This window comes from Bombyx mandarina, chromosome 03 (genome assembly GCF_030267445.1).
Source record: "Bombyx mandarina strain Sakado chromosome 03, ASM3026744v2".
Lineage (NCBI taxonomy): Eukaryota > Metazoa > Arthropoda > Insecta > Lepidoptera > Bombycidae > Bombyx > Bombyx mandarina.
The window spans coordinates 2061863-2081551 of NC_143210.1; the positions used below are offsets into that span (position 1 = coordinate 2061863).

The following is a 19689-nucleotide window of genomic DNA, read 5'->3' on the forward strand; positions in this document are numbered from 1 at the left end:
AAATTTTACTTTTTTTATATGATTTCTGGTGGCCCGAAGGCCTTTCCAGTTTCACCAGGACAGGTGGGCGAGCAAGGCTCAGCCAGGAGGGGTGGGATTTGCTAACAGTTGCCCGAGCGCCTCCGAAGGAGACCAAACAGCTCAAGAGCAACCGCTTCGCGAATGAATCTACTACCGGATCGGAATCGCGACCCGCTGAGAAGATCCGGCGAAAAACTCAGCGAGCTGATTCATGGGTTAGGTTGCACGTCGAACTCTTTGTCGAGTTCGACGAGTACGGTTACCGGGGTTCCTAAGCCTGCTCCTAGTGTTAGAGCTGAAGGCGTCTAATGCAAAGGTTATTGGATCTGATGGATCCGTAAGGACGTGTCCTTGAGAGGCTAGGTAGAAACAAAAAAGATCGTTTTACTGTATAATGATTCGTCACCATAACTAGCATACTGTTGAATCCAGTATTCAGGATCTGATTGTATTTACTCTCGTCTCACATGCGTACTAGTAGATGAAGGTTAAGAAAATTTTCAATTACTGATCTCAATTTTTTTACTTGCAAATCACTTGGTTATCACTTGGTTAATTATAAAGTGCACTCTTCGTAGCGCTGAAGCCACCGTCGTCCATTGACTGAGCGGTTAAGGGGCTTGGTGCAACCGTACCCACCGTTACCGTTCACCATCATGTAGTCGAAGCAGTCCGTGACGCCATCACCGTTGCAGTCCTGTGTATCACATATCTAGTAAGAAAGCCATCGGGAAATTGTCTCGAGAGTATTCTAAGCCTTGAGGACCATTGTCGCAATTCAGTAATGTATTGCGATTTGATGGGCCGGAGATTTATCTATCCCCTACTGACTTTGACTGAGTCGGAGGCGCAGTAGCGACTGTGTCTATTGCGCTGAGGGTCGTGGGTTGAATTCGTGTGATGAACAAACAGGTCTGTTTGATATATATATGTCGTAGATAACGACTTTTAGTAATATTAAGACGGTGGTTTTGATTATTATTTTAAATGATGAAATGTTGTTTTGATAAATATCACAAAATGAAGGATAGACTCCGTAACGCCACAGTATAAAATGGCGGTACGTGGACAGAGTCGTGGCACAGTTCCGATTGCATCGCCGTACAGTCCGGACGCGTTTTTGCGAAAAATTGTCGCTGCCGTCGCGATCTTGTGTCTCGAGTTTCGTTGCATTGTCGTTGTCGCACCGATCGCGGCATTGTTGCGAATTCTTGACGCACTATCGCTGACGTCGCGACCTTGTGTCGTAAAAGCGATTCGAGCTTGTTGATTGTGCACTCGCAACGACAACTTCACACTATCATTTCACTCATCTCATTTATTAAATTTAATTATTTATTCGGCGTGAAAAACAGTCTCTTTCGAGACTAAAACTCCACTGAGATCACCGCTTGTTGTGGCATTCTCACAACCCAGTGGAGCCCTACCTTCCCAACTTTCCACCCCAATTCCCAGCCGACTGCCGTTTTCACGGCAAAGGCACTCCCCCCCTTGGAGCTGGTAAAGCTCAGGGGGTGAACTCCTACTCAGGGGACTCGCCTTTCGGCGAGTGTGCCTTAAGTCCCGGGGACGCCCCCCCCGGGCAAAAGAAACCATGGAAGAAGAATTATTAGGGTTTCTCGGGTTACTTGCCGAGAAGTACCCGGTCCTATCTAACCTCACGGCCGAATTCGCGGCCTACAGGGCCGCCCGCGCAAGTTCCCCCCCGCCCGCGTCCCTCGCCGCGTCGTTCAGAGCCGCACAAACATGCCCCGCCCCCAAATCCATTTCGAGCGCACGTATTCACGTAGCGACTCATGAAGCGCCTAGCGCCAGCGAGGCGCCTAACGCACCCGCGACGTTTACACCGATCTCGTCCGTCGCGTCGTCAATCGCCAACTCCGGTTCAGACTCCGATACCGGATCGGAGATGGACTTCGAGTCCGCGACGAGCCCGCAGCCCGGAACCTCCGATGGGTTCAAAATCGTCACGCGCGGCAAAAAACGCGCCCGTGCCGTGGAACCGTCCACAGCGCCAAAACAGCCCAAGGCCGCGAACGCGTCGCGACCTAAAGTCGTGGTCTCACCCGACTCCCCTCGCCGCGCAACCCCGTCGCCGAAACCCGCGCCCGTCAATAAAATTACCGCGCCCCGCCCGTAATCCTACGGGAAAAATCAGCGTGGAACCGGGTATCCCAGGCCCTTACGGCCAATAAAATAAATTACTCCCAAGCGCGTAATCTCGCGCACGGGATTCAAATTAAGGTCGCAACGCCGGGCGACCATAGGGCCCTCACATCTTACCTCCGAAAAGAGAGCATAGGTTACCACACCTATGCACTCCAGGAGGACCGCGAGCTCCGCGTAGTAATACGCGGAGTACCAAAGGAGCTCGACGTCGAGCTAATTAAGGAAAACCTAATCGGGCAGGCGTACCCGATAGTAAGTGTGCACCGTATGCACAGCGGTCGGGACAAGTTCCCGTATAACATGGTTCTCGTCGCGCTAGAACCTACTCCGGAAGGCAAACGGATCGCCTCAAGTCTCCGCACCGTTTGCGGTTTATCAGGGGTCACCGTCGAGGCCCCACACAAAAAAGGCACTCCCGGGCAGTGCCATAGGTGCCAACTTTATGGCCACTCCGCGCGCAATTGCCACGCGCGTCCGCGGTGCGTAAAGTGCCTCGGTGACCACGCGACAGCCGACTGCTCGCGGGTCAAGGAGACCGCGACCGAACCGCCGAGCTGTGTGCTCTGCCAAAAGCAGGGTCACACGGCCAACTACCGCGGATGCCCCAAGGCCCCGCGGAAGCGTCTGGCCAACGCGCCACTGAAAACCGTCGGCCCAAAGACTTCGGCGCCCCGCGCGCCGAAACCTGCCTTCGTGCCGGCACCGGTGCCCACCGTCTCCGCGTGGGCAAAACCGCTGCCGCTCACGTTGGCAGGGAAACCACCGGCACCCCAGCCCCTGCTCGCGCCGCGCCCCGCCCTCGCGCCCGGTCCCGCGCCTCGCCCCGGCCCCGCGCGGCCTGCCGTGAACGATTTTTCAATCGTGCGGGATTATATCGCCGCGATAAATATAGATCGCATGCGCTCGTTCGCCGACGCCATGCGCAGGGCGGTCACGGCCGATGACCGCCTATACGCGACGTTCGACCATATGGACGTCATCGAGTCCGTCCAGCGTACGCTGGCTTGATTACCGGTAATCAATGGCCAACAACGGTAGGGTAAAACCGCGTTCCTTAAAGTTAGCATTTTATAATGCTAACGGACTCGCGCGTCAGCGCGACCAAGTATATGAGTTTCTCCGTGACAATCTCATCGACATCCTTCTGGTGCAGGAGACCTTCCTAAAGCCCTCGCGTCGCGACCCCAAAGTCGCGAATTACGTCATGGTTAGGAATGACAGACTCTCCACCCGCAAGGGCGGGACTGTCATTTACTATAGGAGGGCCCTGCACTGCGTCCCTCTCGATACTCCCTCGCTCTTACATATCGAGGCGTCAGTGTGCCGCATCGCGCTGACGGGACACCAGCCGATCGTCATCGCATCCGTCTATCTCCCCCCTGACAAACCCCTCCTGAGCAGTGACCTCGAGACACTGCTCGGTATGGGGGACGCGGTCATCCTGGCAGGCGATTTAAATTGCCACCACACTAGGTGGAACTGCCATCGCACGAATGTGAACGGTAGGCGTCTCGACGCGTTCATAGACGACCTCACATTCGAAATATTCAACCCCCCGACCCCCACGTGCTATCCGTACAACGCCGCGCGTCGTCCGAGCACAATAGATCTGGCACTGCTGAGGAACGTAACTCTGCGCTTACGCTCCATCGAGGCAATGTCAGAACTCGACTCAGACCACCGACCTGTCGTCATGCAGCTCGGTCGCCCACTCAACCGCGAACCAGATACGAGGACCATGGTGGATTGGAAGAAGCTGGGCACGTGCTTAGCTGACACCGCTCCACCAATCCTCCCTTGCGGCCCGGATTCAACTCCATCCCCCGAGGATACCGTCGAATCCATAAACATCTTCACTGATCACGTCTCGACGGCGATCATAAGATCCTCGAAACAAGTCGATGTGGAGGACTGCTTCCACCGCATCAGACTTTCCCCCGATCTTAGGGACCTCGTTAGAATCAGAAACGCGGCAATCCGGGCCTACGATCGATATCCCACGGATTCAAACCGGACTCGGATGCGTCGCTTACAGCGGGAGGTCAAATCCCGCTTAAGCGACGCCCGAAACGAAAACTGGGATAGTTATTTAGAAGAACTCGCGCCCACTCACCAAGCATACTGGCGACTAGCTAGGACCCTCAAGTCCGAAACTATCGTCACTATGCCGCCTCTCGTACGCCCCTCAGGCCAACCACCGGCTTACGATGACGATGACAAGGCAGAGTTGCTGGCCGATGCACTGCAAGAACAGTGCACCACCAGCACTCAACACGCGGACCCCGAACACACCGAGTTCGTCGACAGGGAGGTCGAGCGCAGAGCTTCCCTGCCGCCCTCGGACGCGTTACCCCCCATTACCACTTCCGAGGTTAAGGAGGCGATCGATAGCCTACAACCACGGAAAGCTCCCGGCTCCGACGGCATCCGCAACCGCGCGCTAAAACTGTTACCAGCCCAACTAATAACGATGTTGGCCACGATATTAAATGCTGCTATGACGAACTGCATCTTTCCCGCGGCGTGGAAAGAAGCGGACGTTATCGGCATACACAAGCCGGGCAAACCGAAGAATGAAACCGCGAGTTACCGCCCCATCAGTCTCCTCCCGGCGATAGGCAAATTATACGAACGGCTCCTTCGTAAACGCCTCTGGGACTTTGTATCCGCGAACAAAATTCTGATAGACGAGCAGTTTGGATTCCGCGCCAGACACTCGTGCGTCCATCAAGTGCACCGCCTCACGGAGCACATCTTACTAGGGCTGAACAGGCGGAAACCCATTCCGACAGGAGCCCTCTTCTTCGATATAGCGAAGGCGTTCGACAAAGTCTGGCACAACGGTTTGATATACAAACTGTATAACATGGGAGTGCCAGACAGACTCGTGCTCATCATACGAGACTACTTGTCGAACCGTTCGTTCCGATATCGAGTCGAGGGAACGCGTTCCCGGCCCCGTCACGTCACAGCCGGAGTCCCGCAAGGCTCCGCCCTCTCCCCGTTACTATTCAGTTTGTATATCAACGATATACCCCGGTCTCCGGAGACCCATCTGGCGCTCTTCGCCGATGACACCGCCATCTACTACTCGTGTAGGAAGAAGGCGTTGCTTCATCGACGACTTCAGACCGCAGCTACCACCATGGGACAGTGGTTCCGGAAGTGGCGCATCGACATCAACCCCACGAAAAGCACAGCGGTGCTCTTCAAAAGGGGTCGCCCTCCGAACACCACGCTGAGCATCCCTCTCCCGACTAGGCGCGTCAACACCCCCGCCCCCGCCGTTCGCCCAATCATGATGTTCGACCAGCCCATACCGTGGGCCCCGAAGGTCAAATATTTAGGCGTCACCCTCGACAGTAGGATGACATTCCGCCCCCACATTAAGACGGTACGCGACCGTGCCGCCTTCATTCTAGGACGTCTCTACCCGATGATATGTAGGCGAAGTAAAATGTCCCTTAGAAATAAGGTGACACTCTACAAAACTTGCATACGCCCCGTCATGACCTATGCAAGTGTAGTGTTCGCTCACGCGGCCCGCATACACCTAAAAACATTCCAAATTATTCAATCCCGTTTTTGCAGGATAGCCGTCGGAGCCCCGTGGTTCGTCAGGAACGTCGACCTCCATGACGACCTGGACTTAGAGTCCATCAGTAAGTATCTTCAGTCGGCGTCCATGCGCCACTTCGATAAAGCGGCACGACACGAGAACCCTCTCATCGTGGCCGCCGGTAACTACATTCCCGATCCTGCGGACAGAATGGAAAGCAGTCGACGTCGCCCAAAACACGTCATCTCGGATCCTCCCGATCCACTAACGGTGCTTTTAGGTACTTCAAGCACCGGTCACCGTTCTCGTCGAACCCGTCGCTTGCGACGAAGGGCTCGACGAGTAAATTAACTCTCAGACACAGCCCACTGAGTTTCTCGCCGGATCTTCTCAGTGGGTCGCGTTTCCGATCCGGTGGTAGATTCTGCGAAGCACGACTCTTGCTAGGGTTCGTGTTAGCAACATCGTCAGGTTTGAGCCCCGTGAGCTCACCTACTAAAGTTAGGGTTACGCTGATATAGCCTCTCAAGGCTCTCAGCTTAGGTAGGATAAAAAAAAAAAAAAAAAGAGTCGTGGCATTCCGTGTCAGACAGTCATGCAGGCCATATCGGACGGTCGGTCCGTCTCAGTCAGTAAGTGTCTGACAGTCAGTCAGGCAGTCAGTCGGTCTGTCGGTATGTGCAACGAAACTGTCGGTTTATCCTGTCATTGTGAAAGTTGTGTGTGTTGAAGTTTCAATAATTATTATTGAAAAGTTTTATTGACTAAACTGAGTTCAATCGAATACGAGTGATGACGAACCTACCGCTCAGCCATCCCTGGCGCCGCCTACGACATCAGAAGTGGGATCAGGACTCTACTCTCACTGGCGTGACGTGTTTGAACATGTTCGAAGTACAGCGGAAAAACATGATGCAGATCAGAATACCAGTAACGGTATCTACGATTACGGATCAGAAATTCATCGGGAACAGACAGATGCCGATCCATGTGCTTGGTGCGCTACGGTTGATATGTACCTCGATGAACGTCTACTGGATGGTGCATAGCTCATTGTAGTCTTCAGTGAGGCCCTGAAAGGCGGTGCCTTATCATGTTGTCGCGGATTTCACAAGTAAGTGTCACATGGAGGCATTTGCGACTTATTTCTCGCTCGTTATGCAAAATTCTTGCTGCGACGCTTATCAATTTAAGCAATGGTAAGCCACAAAAGCGTGAATGCATCATACGCAAGTCGTGTAATAACGTCTGCTACCTCGATGGAAGATCTGAGCCACGAAGAAATCGTCACATCTTACGTTCTGGCTCATGTTGCCCAGTTGACTGTCGACTTCATCACATGGCATTTACTAGCGGAAATACAACACGTAACAAGCTATTGCAAGAAATTAAGGCAAGTGCAAGTCTCAAGTGAAAGTTCGATCGCAATAATGGATCTGTCATGACGAGTGGGTAGTTCCGACAAGAATTATTTTAAGCCGCGGACTTCTGCTACAATTACATGCCACTGGTGTAGTAAACCAAGACATGAGACGGTGAATTGTCGCTGAAACTTTAGAATTTGCTGGATTTAATACCAATAACACTACACGTTCGATGACTTCGGGCTCCAGCAAGCAAGCAAACAAGAAAGCAAGCAAGTTTCCATGGGGAAGAAAAATTGACACATCTGAAGTGCGTGCTTGTGCGTGCTTGACAAGTGTTTGCGGTTGGCTTCCGCAGTGTGGGAGTAACATCGTGTAGGAGAGGTGGAACCCGCAAATTGTAGTTTGTGTGGTGGCTGGTAAGATTGGCTGTGGTAAAAAGTTTGCGTGGTGGTAAAATGTCTTGTGAGTCTGCACAGGTAACCGAAGGTGAGTCTTCCGCGGTCGCGGCCTACCCAGTCCGCGAGAACCGGGCAGATCGCCTCGACGGTACGGAGGCCGGCCGACGGGTCCGCCAAACGACGAGACCACGGCTCCAGCACGGACTGCCGAGATTGGAGCCCCCGCGCTCTGGCTACACTTGCGCTAGGGCGCGCCGCCTCGTAGGAGACTGTGAGGTATCCTTGAATAACTCTGACTGCGATCGCGCGCTGAGGCGTCGCAGCGTGGCGACGTTCTCGTGGGTAAGGACGTGGCAGCAGACGGGTGCTCCGTATAGTGCCATCGACCGCACGGGTACCATCACCCTGCCTATTTCTGCCGTGGAGCGGTGGTGTATTTCGGTTTGAATGGTGGGGCAGCGGTTGTAGCCATGCTGAGACCTTGGAACTTGTATCTCGTGGTGGATGACGCGTTTGCGTTGCGGATGTCTGTGGGGTCCAATAACTACATAGCACCAGGTGGGCTGTGAGCTCGTGCATAGTCCACACATCTAAGCAAAAACATTGCCACGAGTTGCCACCGAGGCAAATTGATGGCGCGATGTCATCGACGGCCGCGAGCAACGCAGCAGCAGAGCGACGTGCCGGTAGCTGCGTGGTATCGGATATTTTTGGTAAATGAGAGCAATCTGGTGAGTCATATTATTTTTATTTGGAATCTGGTGCCGAATGTTCTCTTGTCGAGAAATCTATTAGTAGTAGCTTCATAACTCAGGAATTTTATGCGATGGTTCTCATAAAGGGTCTGTTGTTTTGACCAAAACTGTTGATTAGAGTCACAGGGATGACTGTTGATTAGAGTCACAGGGATGACTGTTGATTAGAGTCACAGGGATGACTGTTGATTAGAGTCACAGGGATGACTGTTGATTAGAGTCACAGGGGTGACTATCATTGAACACTTGTAGTCACAGGGGTGACTATCATTGAACACTTGTAGTCACAGGGGTGACTATCATTGAACACTTTTAGTCACAGGGGTGACTATCATTGAACACTTGTAGTCACAGGGGTGACTATCATTGAACACTTGTAGTCACAGGGGTGACTATCATTGAACACTTGTAGTCACAGGGGTGACTATCATTGAACACTTGTAGTCACAGGGGTGACTATCATTGAACACTTGTAGTCACAGGGGTGACTATCATTGAACACTTGTAGTCACAGGGGTGACTATCATTGAACACTTGTAGTCACAGGGGTGACTATCATTGAACACTTGTAGTCACAGGGGTGACTATCATTGAACACTTGTAGTCACAGGGGTGACTATCATTGAACACTTGTAGTCACAGGGGTGACTATCATTGAACACTTGTAGTCACAGGGATGACTATCATTGAACACTTGTAGTCACAGGGATGACTATCATTGAACACTTGTAGTCACAGGGATGACTATCATTGAACACTTGTAGTTACAGGGATGACTATGAATGAATGAATGATGAATTTGTGTTTAGAATAAAAATTATTTGATGACTTTTAAATTTTCCGATAAATCGTAAAGTGTAGTCAGGAGTGATCGAGCGGAACAAGTGTTCTCGTGGATGTTTTTGATTGTAGGATTAACCATCACACGAGGACGTGTGACGTGTCAGAATGGCCGTGTCGTGGATAACGACTTTTAGTAATATTAAGACGGTGGTTTTGATTATTATTTTAAATGATGAAATGTTGTTTTGATAAATATCACAAAATGAAGGATAGACTCCGTAACGCCACAGTATAAAATGGCGGTACGTGGACAGAGTCGTGGCATTCCGTGTCAGACAGTCATGCAGGCCATATCGGACGGTCGGTCCGTCTCAGTCAGTAAGTGTCTGACAGTCAGTCAGGCAGTCAGTCGGTCTGTCGGTATGTGCAACGAAACTGTCGGTTTATCCTGTCATTGTGAAAGTTGTGTGTGTTGAAGTTTCAATAATTATTATTGAAAAGTTTTATTGACTAAACTGAGTTCAATCGAATACGAGTGATGACGAACCTACCGCTCAGCCATCCCTGGCGCCGCCTACGACATATATATTTATTTCTTATTCGGGTGCACGAGCTCACAACCCACTTGGTGTTAAGGGGTTACTGGAGCCCATAGACATCTACAATGTAAAAGCGACACCCACCAAATGTTTATTATCTATATATGTGTAAGTTGCATGTATATATATATGTATGTATATATGCCAGTCTCTGGTGCCCATAGCACAGGGAATCCTAATTTGGGGCCGGATGACCGTGCGTGTTTGGTTCCCAGTTATTTATTTGTCGGAGATGGTCATTAGTTTGGTAGCTAAACGAAACGCAGCACGATTACCGAGAGATGGCAGCACGATTGTGGTATCGTCTCTGCTAACTTCGTGCTACGACAGAGCCTAGCCGATGGAGGCCCGTAGACTCCATCACATTTACCAACCAGCCTTCTTGAAGAGCGGTGCCTCCGCCCTAAGAAGTGTCGTTCCTTTTCATTTGCTAACGTCAAGAGAAGATTTCTAAATTGTTCTAAGACAACCAACGTGATTAGTGTACTCAATATTTCTCTTAGCTCGATCACCTTATTCGCCCCTATGATGTCTGACGATGGTGTTAATAAATGTGGCTTCTTCGACATATTATTATTTACTAGCTTGCCCCTCTGCAGCTTGGTTGCGCAGACTAAACTTTTGCTAAAGATTCGGCCAGCCTTAACCACAAAATGCCCACGAAAACAGTTTTATTCAGTTATATACAGTCATAGTTCAGTTATTTTGTTCAAAATATTTACGAAATAAAGACACGCGTGTAAGGCTAATCTGTCAACAGACGGAGAAGGGACAAGTCTTCCCCAACAACTGCGACATTGGGTTATTCAAGAAAAGAGCATATTCTTACCTGAAGGGTAGGCAACGCACTGGCGTAAACGCTGGTGACCGTGGGCGGCGGTGAATCACTTACCATCAGGTGACCCGTCTTGCTCGTTTACCACTCGTTGATATAAAAAAAAAAAAAAGTCGATCTATTGCTTACCTTTCCAAACCGTTCTAAATAGCCTTCGATTATTTTCTTTGAGCAATGATAGTTTCTTGCGCAGTCTTCCCAGGCTGTAACAAAAAAAGTGTAAACGCAAATAAATGCCCAAATCAAAGATCTGCCTTTAATGTGCATTTGATAATAAAACATACTAGTGGGCCCGCATTAGTCGAAATTAGACTATAATTAATTGAAATTATAAGTTTAAACATTATTATGGTTCTATTCTCGAAAACGATTATATCTAATTCGATAATATGATCACAGTATTCGCCAAAACTGCACTATAAATCAATAATATAAAAGACAAACAATATTAATCTATTCTCAATTCGACCACAGACTTTAAGCAATAACAAAATGTTTCCCAATTGACAGTAAACAAAGAGTGTATTTTTATGAATGTGTTGTGTCAAATACATGGTAGTGTGTGTAATGCTTTTTTTATTGATTTAATGTGTTTTATATGCATAATTTAAAAAAAAAATAGCATTCTGCACTTCTTCTCTATATTCTCTATAAGTATAGTAAATTTCATAATCCTCCGTCAGGTCAATTTTCGTAAAAAGGGGTACAAAGTTTTTGCTTCACGTATTAATATATAGATTACGTTGTCCTATGAGTTAGGTTTCTTAATTTTCCTTTATCTGTCCATTGTAACCGTTTTGCGGGACAAATGAGTGGCAGGGTGGTACATACTGGTGGTTTCCGGGACCAGGGATATGTGGCCGATGGTCTTAAAGGCTGACCCCCCTACCTAATGCACTGTTTATCGGGTATAATAGTAATTTTAAAATTTTCGCGTGATCTACTTTTCTTTTTTTTATTTCTTGTTTAGGTGGGTGGATGAAGTCACGGCCCACCTGATATTAAATGGTTACCGGAGCCCATAATAATTTACATCTACAACGTGATTGCCGCCACCTGCCTTGAGATATAAGTTCTATGGCCTCAATATGCAATATACAACGGCTGCATCACCCTTCAAACCGAAACGCATTACTGCTACACGGCAGAAATAAGTAGCGTGGTGGTACCTGCCCGTGCGGACTCACAAGACGTCCTACCACCCGTAATTATGCAAATTATAATTTTGCGGGTTTGATTTTTTGTGCGAGAACTGTTTTTTTAAAATTGTAGCTTTATTTCAATTGGTATACAATGGAGGGTCAATCAATAAATGAGAGCAACGCCCTCACCATGGCTCCTCTCCGGGGTATCTTCGGAGTGCACAACCTTTCCTGCATCCACCCAATACACCTTGGATATATTAAATGGTCCACAGTATCCTCCAGTACAGTCGTGTGCAAGATTACATTTTGTGGATACGTAGCAGAGGCATCTGAAGCAGCTCTCCGACAAATTTGAAATGAAAACTCCTGAAAAAGAAGAAGTGAGAGAATGAGAAGGGGAATTTTTTCCAGCGCCGATCGTCAGACTCCCTAAAAACTTCTGAAAAAAAAAATAGTTAAAAAAATCTAACAAAATACGCTTTTGTAGAAAATCCAACTAAATATTAAAAAACAAATTTTAATAAATTTGAACTAAAAAATATTTGAAAATTTTATTTATTTTTCATTTTTTAGTTGAATTTCAATTTTCTTTAAATATTGAATTGTCACCGATCCTTAATAAGTATACCAAATTTCGAGTTAATCCGACATTTTGAAGGGGGTCAAAATCATGTTCAAAGATTCCGTTACAAACATTCATACGTCTGAAGCTAAGAAAAGCGTATTAATAAGATCTGTTGACGTATAGAGAAGCAAAGGGATTTTAAATATTTCAGACCAATAGATAGCTGGGCCGATGCTCTAATATTGTCGACCATGAACGACAGTGACCGTTCACCATCAGGGTATGTGCCGTGGCAATATAAAATAGTTATTCCTACGTTGCGTCATGTTTTTTTCTACCTTCAATAACATAAGAATTCGTGTTCAACTTTATTTTTTTAATAGCCGTAAATGTTAATGTTTGTAACACTTTTGGCTTTCGGTTTTGATAGTTTGTTATGGTCATAAAAAAGGCAGTCGATACTTTAGTTTGTCTGTTAAGCCTTGTTCGGACTAGGCGAGTATTTTAGTCGAGTGCCGATAATAATTTAGTGGCTAAAGCACTCGCTACTCGCCCGAAAAAATAGAACAAAATGGATTGACTTGACTAAATTATTTACTAACTTACTCGACTAAATTTTTGGTGCTCAGACACATTTAGCTACTAAATTACTCGGTACTCGACTAAAATACTAGCATTGTCCGAACAAGGCTTTAGTGCTTCATGCGAGACGTCAAATTAATAATTACTTTTTTAATTCTTTTTTGATTTGATTGGACGATCTCACAGCCCACCTGATATTAAGTGGTTACTGGAGCCCATAGACATCTACAACGTAAATGCGCCACCCACCTTGAGACATAAGTTCTAAGGTACAACGGCTGCCCCACCATTCAAACCGAAACGCATTACTACTTCACGGCAATTGTTGATCGAAGTTCACGGCAGAAACAGGCGGGGTGGTGGTACCTAGCCGCGCGGACTCACAAGAGGTCTTACCACTAGTACAAGACATATGTCCGTTCCCGCCTCACATACGCTGCTGAGGCCTGGTATCACCTGTTGTCGCCGTCCCAGCGATCTAGGTTGCAGGCCCAGCAGAGTCTTTCCCTCCGTACTATCGTCGGGGCCGGGCGATACGTCAGAAATGACGTTATCGCCTGGGACCTAGGTCTGGTGTGGAGTCGCTCAGGGAGTTTGTGACTAGATTTGCTCGTAATATGTACGAGCGAGCAGAAACCGGCCCCGATGACCACCTGATGGTAAGGCGTTGCCGCGGGAGCTACTGGTGCCCCCGACGATCGTTTGGAGATATATATCTTCACCGGCTGTGAGGCCGGAGAGGAGCGCTTCCCTCGGAGTTGGGTTTCACCAGCCTCTAGTCCCACACCTCTTGCCGCTTGGCGGATCCCTCGTCTGTGGACCGCGGTTGCCCCTCGTAGGTGCAACCTCTTTCCCTTAGGGACATTAGTGACCAAAATCACAAAACATTCCGGCTCCAGCAGCCGAACGAAGCGGGTTTTTCTGAAGGCGCTAACATATACATATGTGAATAAAAATTGAACACAGAGAAACAGGGTAAAGATGAACCCGTTAGTTCTATGATGTGGGGTCTAATCCACAATCTTCGGCCAGAAGTCGTCACACTAATTACTGTGCTACCGATTCATTCAATTAGTTTTATTTAATCAAGTTCTTCTTCTTCTTCTTTATATTTTGGCTCCGGCACGGTTTGCGCATTAGCCAGCGTCAAGTAATAAGATTTTTATAATTCGCCGTTTTTATGATTTACAGTTTATGAATAATAAAAAACGAAGCAAACCCAAATTAATCAACTGACATGAAATTATAATAATATGAAAATAGAAGAGATGATATGGGATGAAATATAATCTCAGTAAAATGGTGGTCGTTTACTGAGACTTTTTCAGTAAACTTTTTGGAGGATACCGAGAAGCTACGTCCAGCGACTTTGTTTTATTTTCCCACAATTGTGCACTTTCACAGATATTAAACAGTTAATAAACCACCGTTATTACACATATTTAAACCCGAAGAAACACTAAATAGACAAAATAAAACAATTCACACAACTTCGCTCTTCGCGTTCCCGCCAAAAAGTCCATTTAATCAAGTTATTTACCTCCTGAACCGGTTATCCAAAACACGAAGACTGCAACGAAACAAGCAGGAAATACTAACGATCTCGTAACAAACATCTCTATGTTTGTATGTACATCAGTCTCTGTGAAATGCCAATGATAAATTAATTAATATAATATAGATAAATAAAAATAAATATTTAATAACAATCACGCCACGTTAACTGGTCCCGTGATAAGTTCGTAATGAACTTGTGTTACAAGTACCAGATAACGGAAATAAATATAATATTTTTATTATACACATACATATATTTAATATACACCCATAACCCTGGAAACACGTTTATATTTATCATACAAATATCTACCCTTGGCGGGATTCGAACCCGCGACCCCCTTGCGTAGTGACCATGTCACTTACCACTACACCAGACGGCCGTTAATTAGTTAACAGTCGCAATTTGTTCACTTAGTTTGCACTAAACGATACCAATTTTAATTGAGTATAAATATTTTATGAATATCCTATTTTAGTGGTCACATTTGATCAGTCATGGGTTACGAAATTCATCTGAAGACCATAAGTACGTATTTCAATTGAAAGACTGGACGTGCAGGAATCAAAAAGATTATGATGCTGATAGTCGTTTTGCTTCACACGAGTATCTATGGCGCTTTTTCCGCCTTATTTTACAAACGAGTTTTTGACTCTCCTGGCTTAGCTATGTTTTTCGTTTTAAGAACTTACTCTTGCATAGGATGAGCAGTTTGTAACAAAGGCCAAAGTAACACTATAAGACTTCTTCTATATCGTTCCCTCACTACTGAGGATCGCGACCACACGTGACGTTCTTCCACTGTGTTCGATCATGGGTGGCATGGACTAAACGCTTTTAAGACACTCACCTTCTAAAAAACACAATTTATCTCACAATTTTATAAAGATTAATTAATGTATTCCAACACAAAACTGTTTGAGCTAAACGCAAGATCGGCACTGTTGTTATACATAATTTTAAGCATCAAAGAAAAAATAAACATGTTTGTAGTTGGGCTTAAAGAAATCGGGCGTTAAATGAAATGTCCGACAAAAAGGTTTTCATATCATTTAAAAGTATTCATGTAATTATTCCGAGCATTTTCATATTTATCTACTTTTAAACCTTCTCTGGACTTCCACAAATAATTCAAGACCAAAATTAGCCAAATCGGTCCAGCCGTTCTCGAGTTTTGGCGAGACTAACGAACGGCAATTCATTTTTGTATATATAAATGTTATGTTAGGGATAATTATTGTTTTACAAGGGTGTATTGTGAGCCTGCATATATAAGTATAGGTACCATTACACCGATAAATAACACGAAGCATTGAGTTTCAAGTTGTTTTTGACAGTAGAGTAGGTAGTTTGATCTTCTGTCTTGTGGTGGTCGGAATGGTATTCGGGTTTCGATCTCCAAGGTCTTTACATCACAAGGTCGTGACCTGATCTGTTTCGCGCTTAAAAGCGAGTTATAATCGTGTCAGATATTTTCCCTTCAAACATTAGATAGACTATATAACACATTATATAGTCGTCGTGGCCTAAAGGATAAGACGTCCGGTGCATTCGTGTATAGCGATGCAACGGTGTTCGAATCCCGCAGGCGGGTACCAATTTTTCTAATGAAATACGTACTTAACAATTGTTCACGATTGACTTCCACGGTGAAGGAATAATAATAACATCGTGTAATAAAAATCAAACCCGCAAAATTCTAATTCGCGTAATTACTGGTGATAGGACCTCTTGTAAGTAAGTCCGCACAGGTAGGTACCACCGCCCCGCCTATTTCTGCCGTGAAGCAGTAATGCGTTTCGGTTTGAAGGGTGGGGCAGCCGTTGTACTGAGACCTTAGAACTTATATCTCAAGGTGTGTGGCGCATTTACGTTGTAGATGTCTATAGATTCCAGTAACCACTAAACAATAGGTGGGCTGTGAGCTCGTCCACACATCTAATCAATAAAAAAAAAAGATAAAAAAAAAACGGACTTTATTAATAGCGACTAGTTTAAGGATTGAGTTGCAACGTTCGTAATTTGAAAATACAAGTTTTTCTTTTTTTTCTTTTTTTTTTAAGTCGCAGAACCTGTACGGGTATGGGCCATGCGACCTTATGAAGCCTTGGTAATGATAATTTTAAACTACATTCACCTTTGGTCCACGCTAGTTTGTAGCTTCCCAAACCGGTATCGGTGTGATTTAAGACGTCATTTTTCATAACTGGTTTTTCCATGGCTTAGATAAATGGACGAGCTCACGGCCCAACTGGTGTTAAGTAGTTACTGGAGCCCGTAGACATAATCGTACAACGTAGATGCGCCACCCATTCTGAGATATAAGTACTCAGTATAGTTACGACTGCCCCGCCCTTCAAACCGAAACGCATTACTGCTTCACGGCCGAAATAGGCAGGACGATGGTACCTATCCGTGCGTACTCACAAGATGTCCTACCACTAGTAATTACGCAAATTATAATTTTGCGGGTTTGATTTGATTACACGATGTTTTTCCTTCACCGTAGTAGTCAATTGTGAACATATGTTAAGTACATGTTTCATTAGAAAAATTGTTACCCGCCGGCGGGATTCGAACACCGGTGCATCGCTACGTACAAATGCACCGGACGATTTATCCTCTAGGCCACGACGACTAAAACCAACAAATATTAAAATTTATATCGCTCGCGCATTAACCTCGACACAGATATAATAAATAGTATTATCTATGGTGGCAGCATTTGACACTTTTTTCCATAATTAGAAAAACTGCTCTCTAGCTTTGTACATTTAAAAATATAACGTGCATAAAGAAGAAATATTTCAGATTTTGTTAAAATACTAAATATTGAAGAGATAGCTGTCCATGCTATTTCTCTTTACAGGTTATTAAATGGCTAAGCAATTCAAACCGTAGCAGTAAGTTGTTTGCTAATAATTCACCGCCATTGTACTTTTTTGTGTTTAATTTATTGCACTGTTTATTTGTTTTTTGGTGTACAATAAAGAATACTCTCTCTCTCTCTCTCTCTCTCATTTCATAAAATAAAGAATTCTTTATAGAGTAAAAACTTGGTTTTCTTTTTGTTTCAATAAACTACATAGTATAAAACAAAGTCGCTTTCTCAGTCCCTATATCCGTCTGTCCCTATGTATGCTTAAATCTTTAAAATTACGCAAAGGATTTTGATACGTTTTTTTTTAATAAATAGAGTGATTGAAGAGGAATGTTTATATGTATAATAACATCCATTAAATAGTGGAGAAATCAATAATAAATTACAGTTTCCGAAGCGAAGCGAGGGCGGGTCGCTAGTTACATATATACCAAACTGTTTATATTCGTAACATAGTCGTAAAAGCCTTCAGTATTACCTGTATTAAGTAACAGAGGCCATTTATCATTGCTTCCAAGGTACGGGCTGCGAAATAACAGCTGAAATACCTAAGGGTTCAGTGATCGACGGGAGAAACGCTTGACTTGATTGTGCTCCGTACATTTTCGTGTTGTTACTTAGATAGGGCACGCGGTTCTACCAGAGGTTAACTTTTTAACGCGGTTAACTCAGTGACGTGCGGAGAGGTCTATGTTCAGACTACTGATGTGTAATGTGATTTACAAATTAAGCATATATGTTAAATATATCGTTTAAACAAATATTATTATTATTGATAATCGGAAAAATCTTTGGTTGCTGTACCAAGGGAATCGATTCGCTTTAGGCAAAGATTCTCACGATTAGCAGGCGTGTTTGTTCAGTGTCTGGGTATATAATTCTGTTACGTGCTGGGGTTCTGGATAAATAAAAATTGTACCGAAGTATAAATTGTAACTAACTGTATTAGCACTTAGAACACTCAATAAACACTTTGAAATTCTCAATTCACTTCTTCCGCTTCGTTTCAGATGATCCGTTCGCTGTTTCGCTTTGAGTAGATCCGAATACTAACTCACTTCGTGCCTTCGCTGCAACGTGCAACGCTTTTATAGTCGATACGACATCCCTAGAATTTTCGAGAATATTCCTCACAAGTCGAGTATTTTCGATATTCGTTTCCGCTATCTGACAATAGATGGCGTTGTACTTCTAGAGCGTTCTTGATGTTATGGTACCTTTGATATTCGTTTCGGCTATTCGGCGATAGATGGCATTAAACTTACCGGCGCAATAATTCTTAAAAATCTAGTTATTTGAACGATTGTAAGTATGAATTTGTGTCTCTGGTTCCAATAGTACAGGGAATTCCAGTTTGAAACCAAATGAGCGCATGATTGTTTCCGATTTACTAATTATTTATTTAGTATGTTTTCTCAATCTCTACAAATTACTCCTAAAATTTACTATAGTAATAAATCTACTTTTTATCTATTGCCGAGTTGCGAGCTGGGATGTGAATGTTACCATCTTATTCTGCCGCGAAGCCTTCTCAGAATAATCAGTGTCTATGGGCCTCAATCAGATGGGTTTTAGTAAGACTGCTCAACAAACCGAAAAAAATAATAATATAAAATTAAAAATTACATAATCAGCAAAATAAATACAAAATATTCAAATGTTCTTCTCGAGTATTCTAGAACGGTTTCATTTAATAAATCGCCTTAGAATTAATTCGATAAAGCTTTACGTTTCGCTACGGAGAAAACAATCGTAATCCTGTGTAGTTAAAGAACATTATTCCAAGTTATTTATTCAGTATATGGCAATTTGAATCCAGTAGAAAAAAGTCGTTATTTTTTGTGGTCTTTCTCTCATTTCCTTTAATGAGATTTCAGGATTGCTTCTAATGAAGAATCCTATTTCATAATAATTAAGATATCTTGTGAGTTTTAGCTATCAAATTAACACGAACTTAAAAAAAACAAAATAATATCTTATTCAATTTTTTTATTATTTGCGGGAGATTTGAGTTTCAGGTCGATATAAAAACATTGTGAATTAACAATAGACGACTTGGGTCTTCTAAATACCATCCAATTAGTGATAAGTCAGCAGACATAAAAAAACCAATTGAGAACCTTTTCTTATTTGACTTCGGTTAATAAACGTTCATATGATACTCATACTAGTATATCAGTGGTGTAGTCATATACAAACTGAGTGATATTTGCATCGTTCAAGGACTACGAATTGTTCCAAGAAAAAAATATCATCATATTTTTATTGCATACACGAGTAAACGTGCTCACGGCCCGTTTGGTGTTAAGAGGTTACCTACCAGTACTTATTTATACGTCGGATTAAGACTCAGACATCGGTAATAGCAGCGAGGTATAGCACATAGGAATTTATTACTATTATATATATAAACCTGATATTAAGTGGTTACTGGAGAGCCCATAGACATCTACAACGTAAATGCGCCACCCA

At 44.7% G+C, this 19689-nt stretch overlaps 1 protein-coding gene across 1 annotated transcript; it reads right to left on the reverse strand.

Annotated features, from left to right (window-relative positions):
- Positions 1-525: 525 nt before the first annotated feature.
- LOC114252278 (lysozyme) lies at positions 526-15297 on the reverse strand. Its single transcript, XM_028186780.2, has 5 exons — positions 15187-15297; positions 14319-14420; positions 11818-11997; positions 10616-10689; positions 526-718 (listed from the first exon to the last, which is right to left on the reverse strand). Exons 2-5 carry the CDS (start codon positions 14392-14394, stop codon positions 578-580), a joined length of 471 nt encoding a protein of 156 aa, XP_028042581.2. The 5' UTR covers positions 14395-14420; positions 15187-15297; the 3' UTR covers positions 526-577.
- Between the last annotated feature and the right edge of the window lie 4392 nt (positions 15298-19689).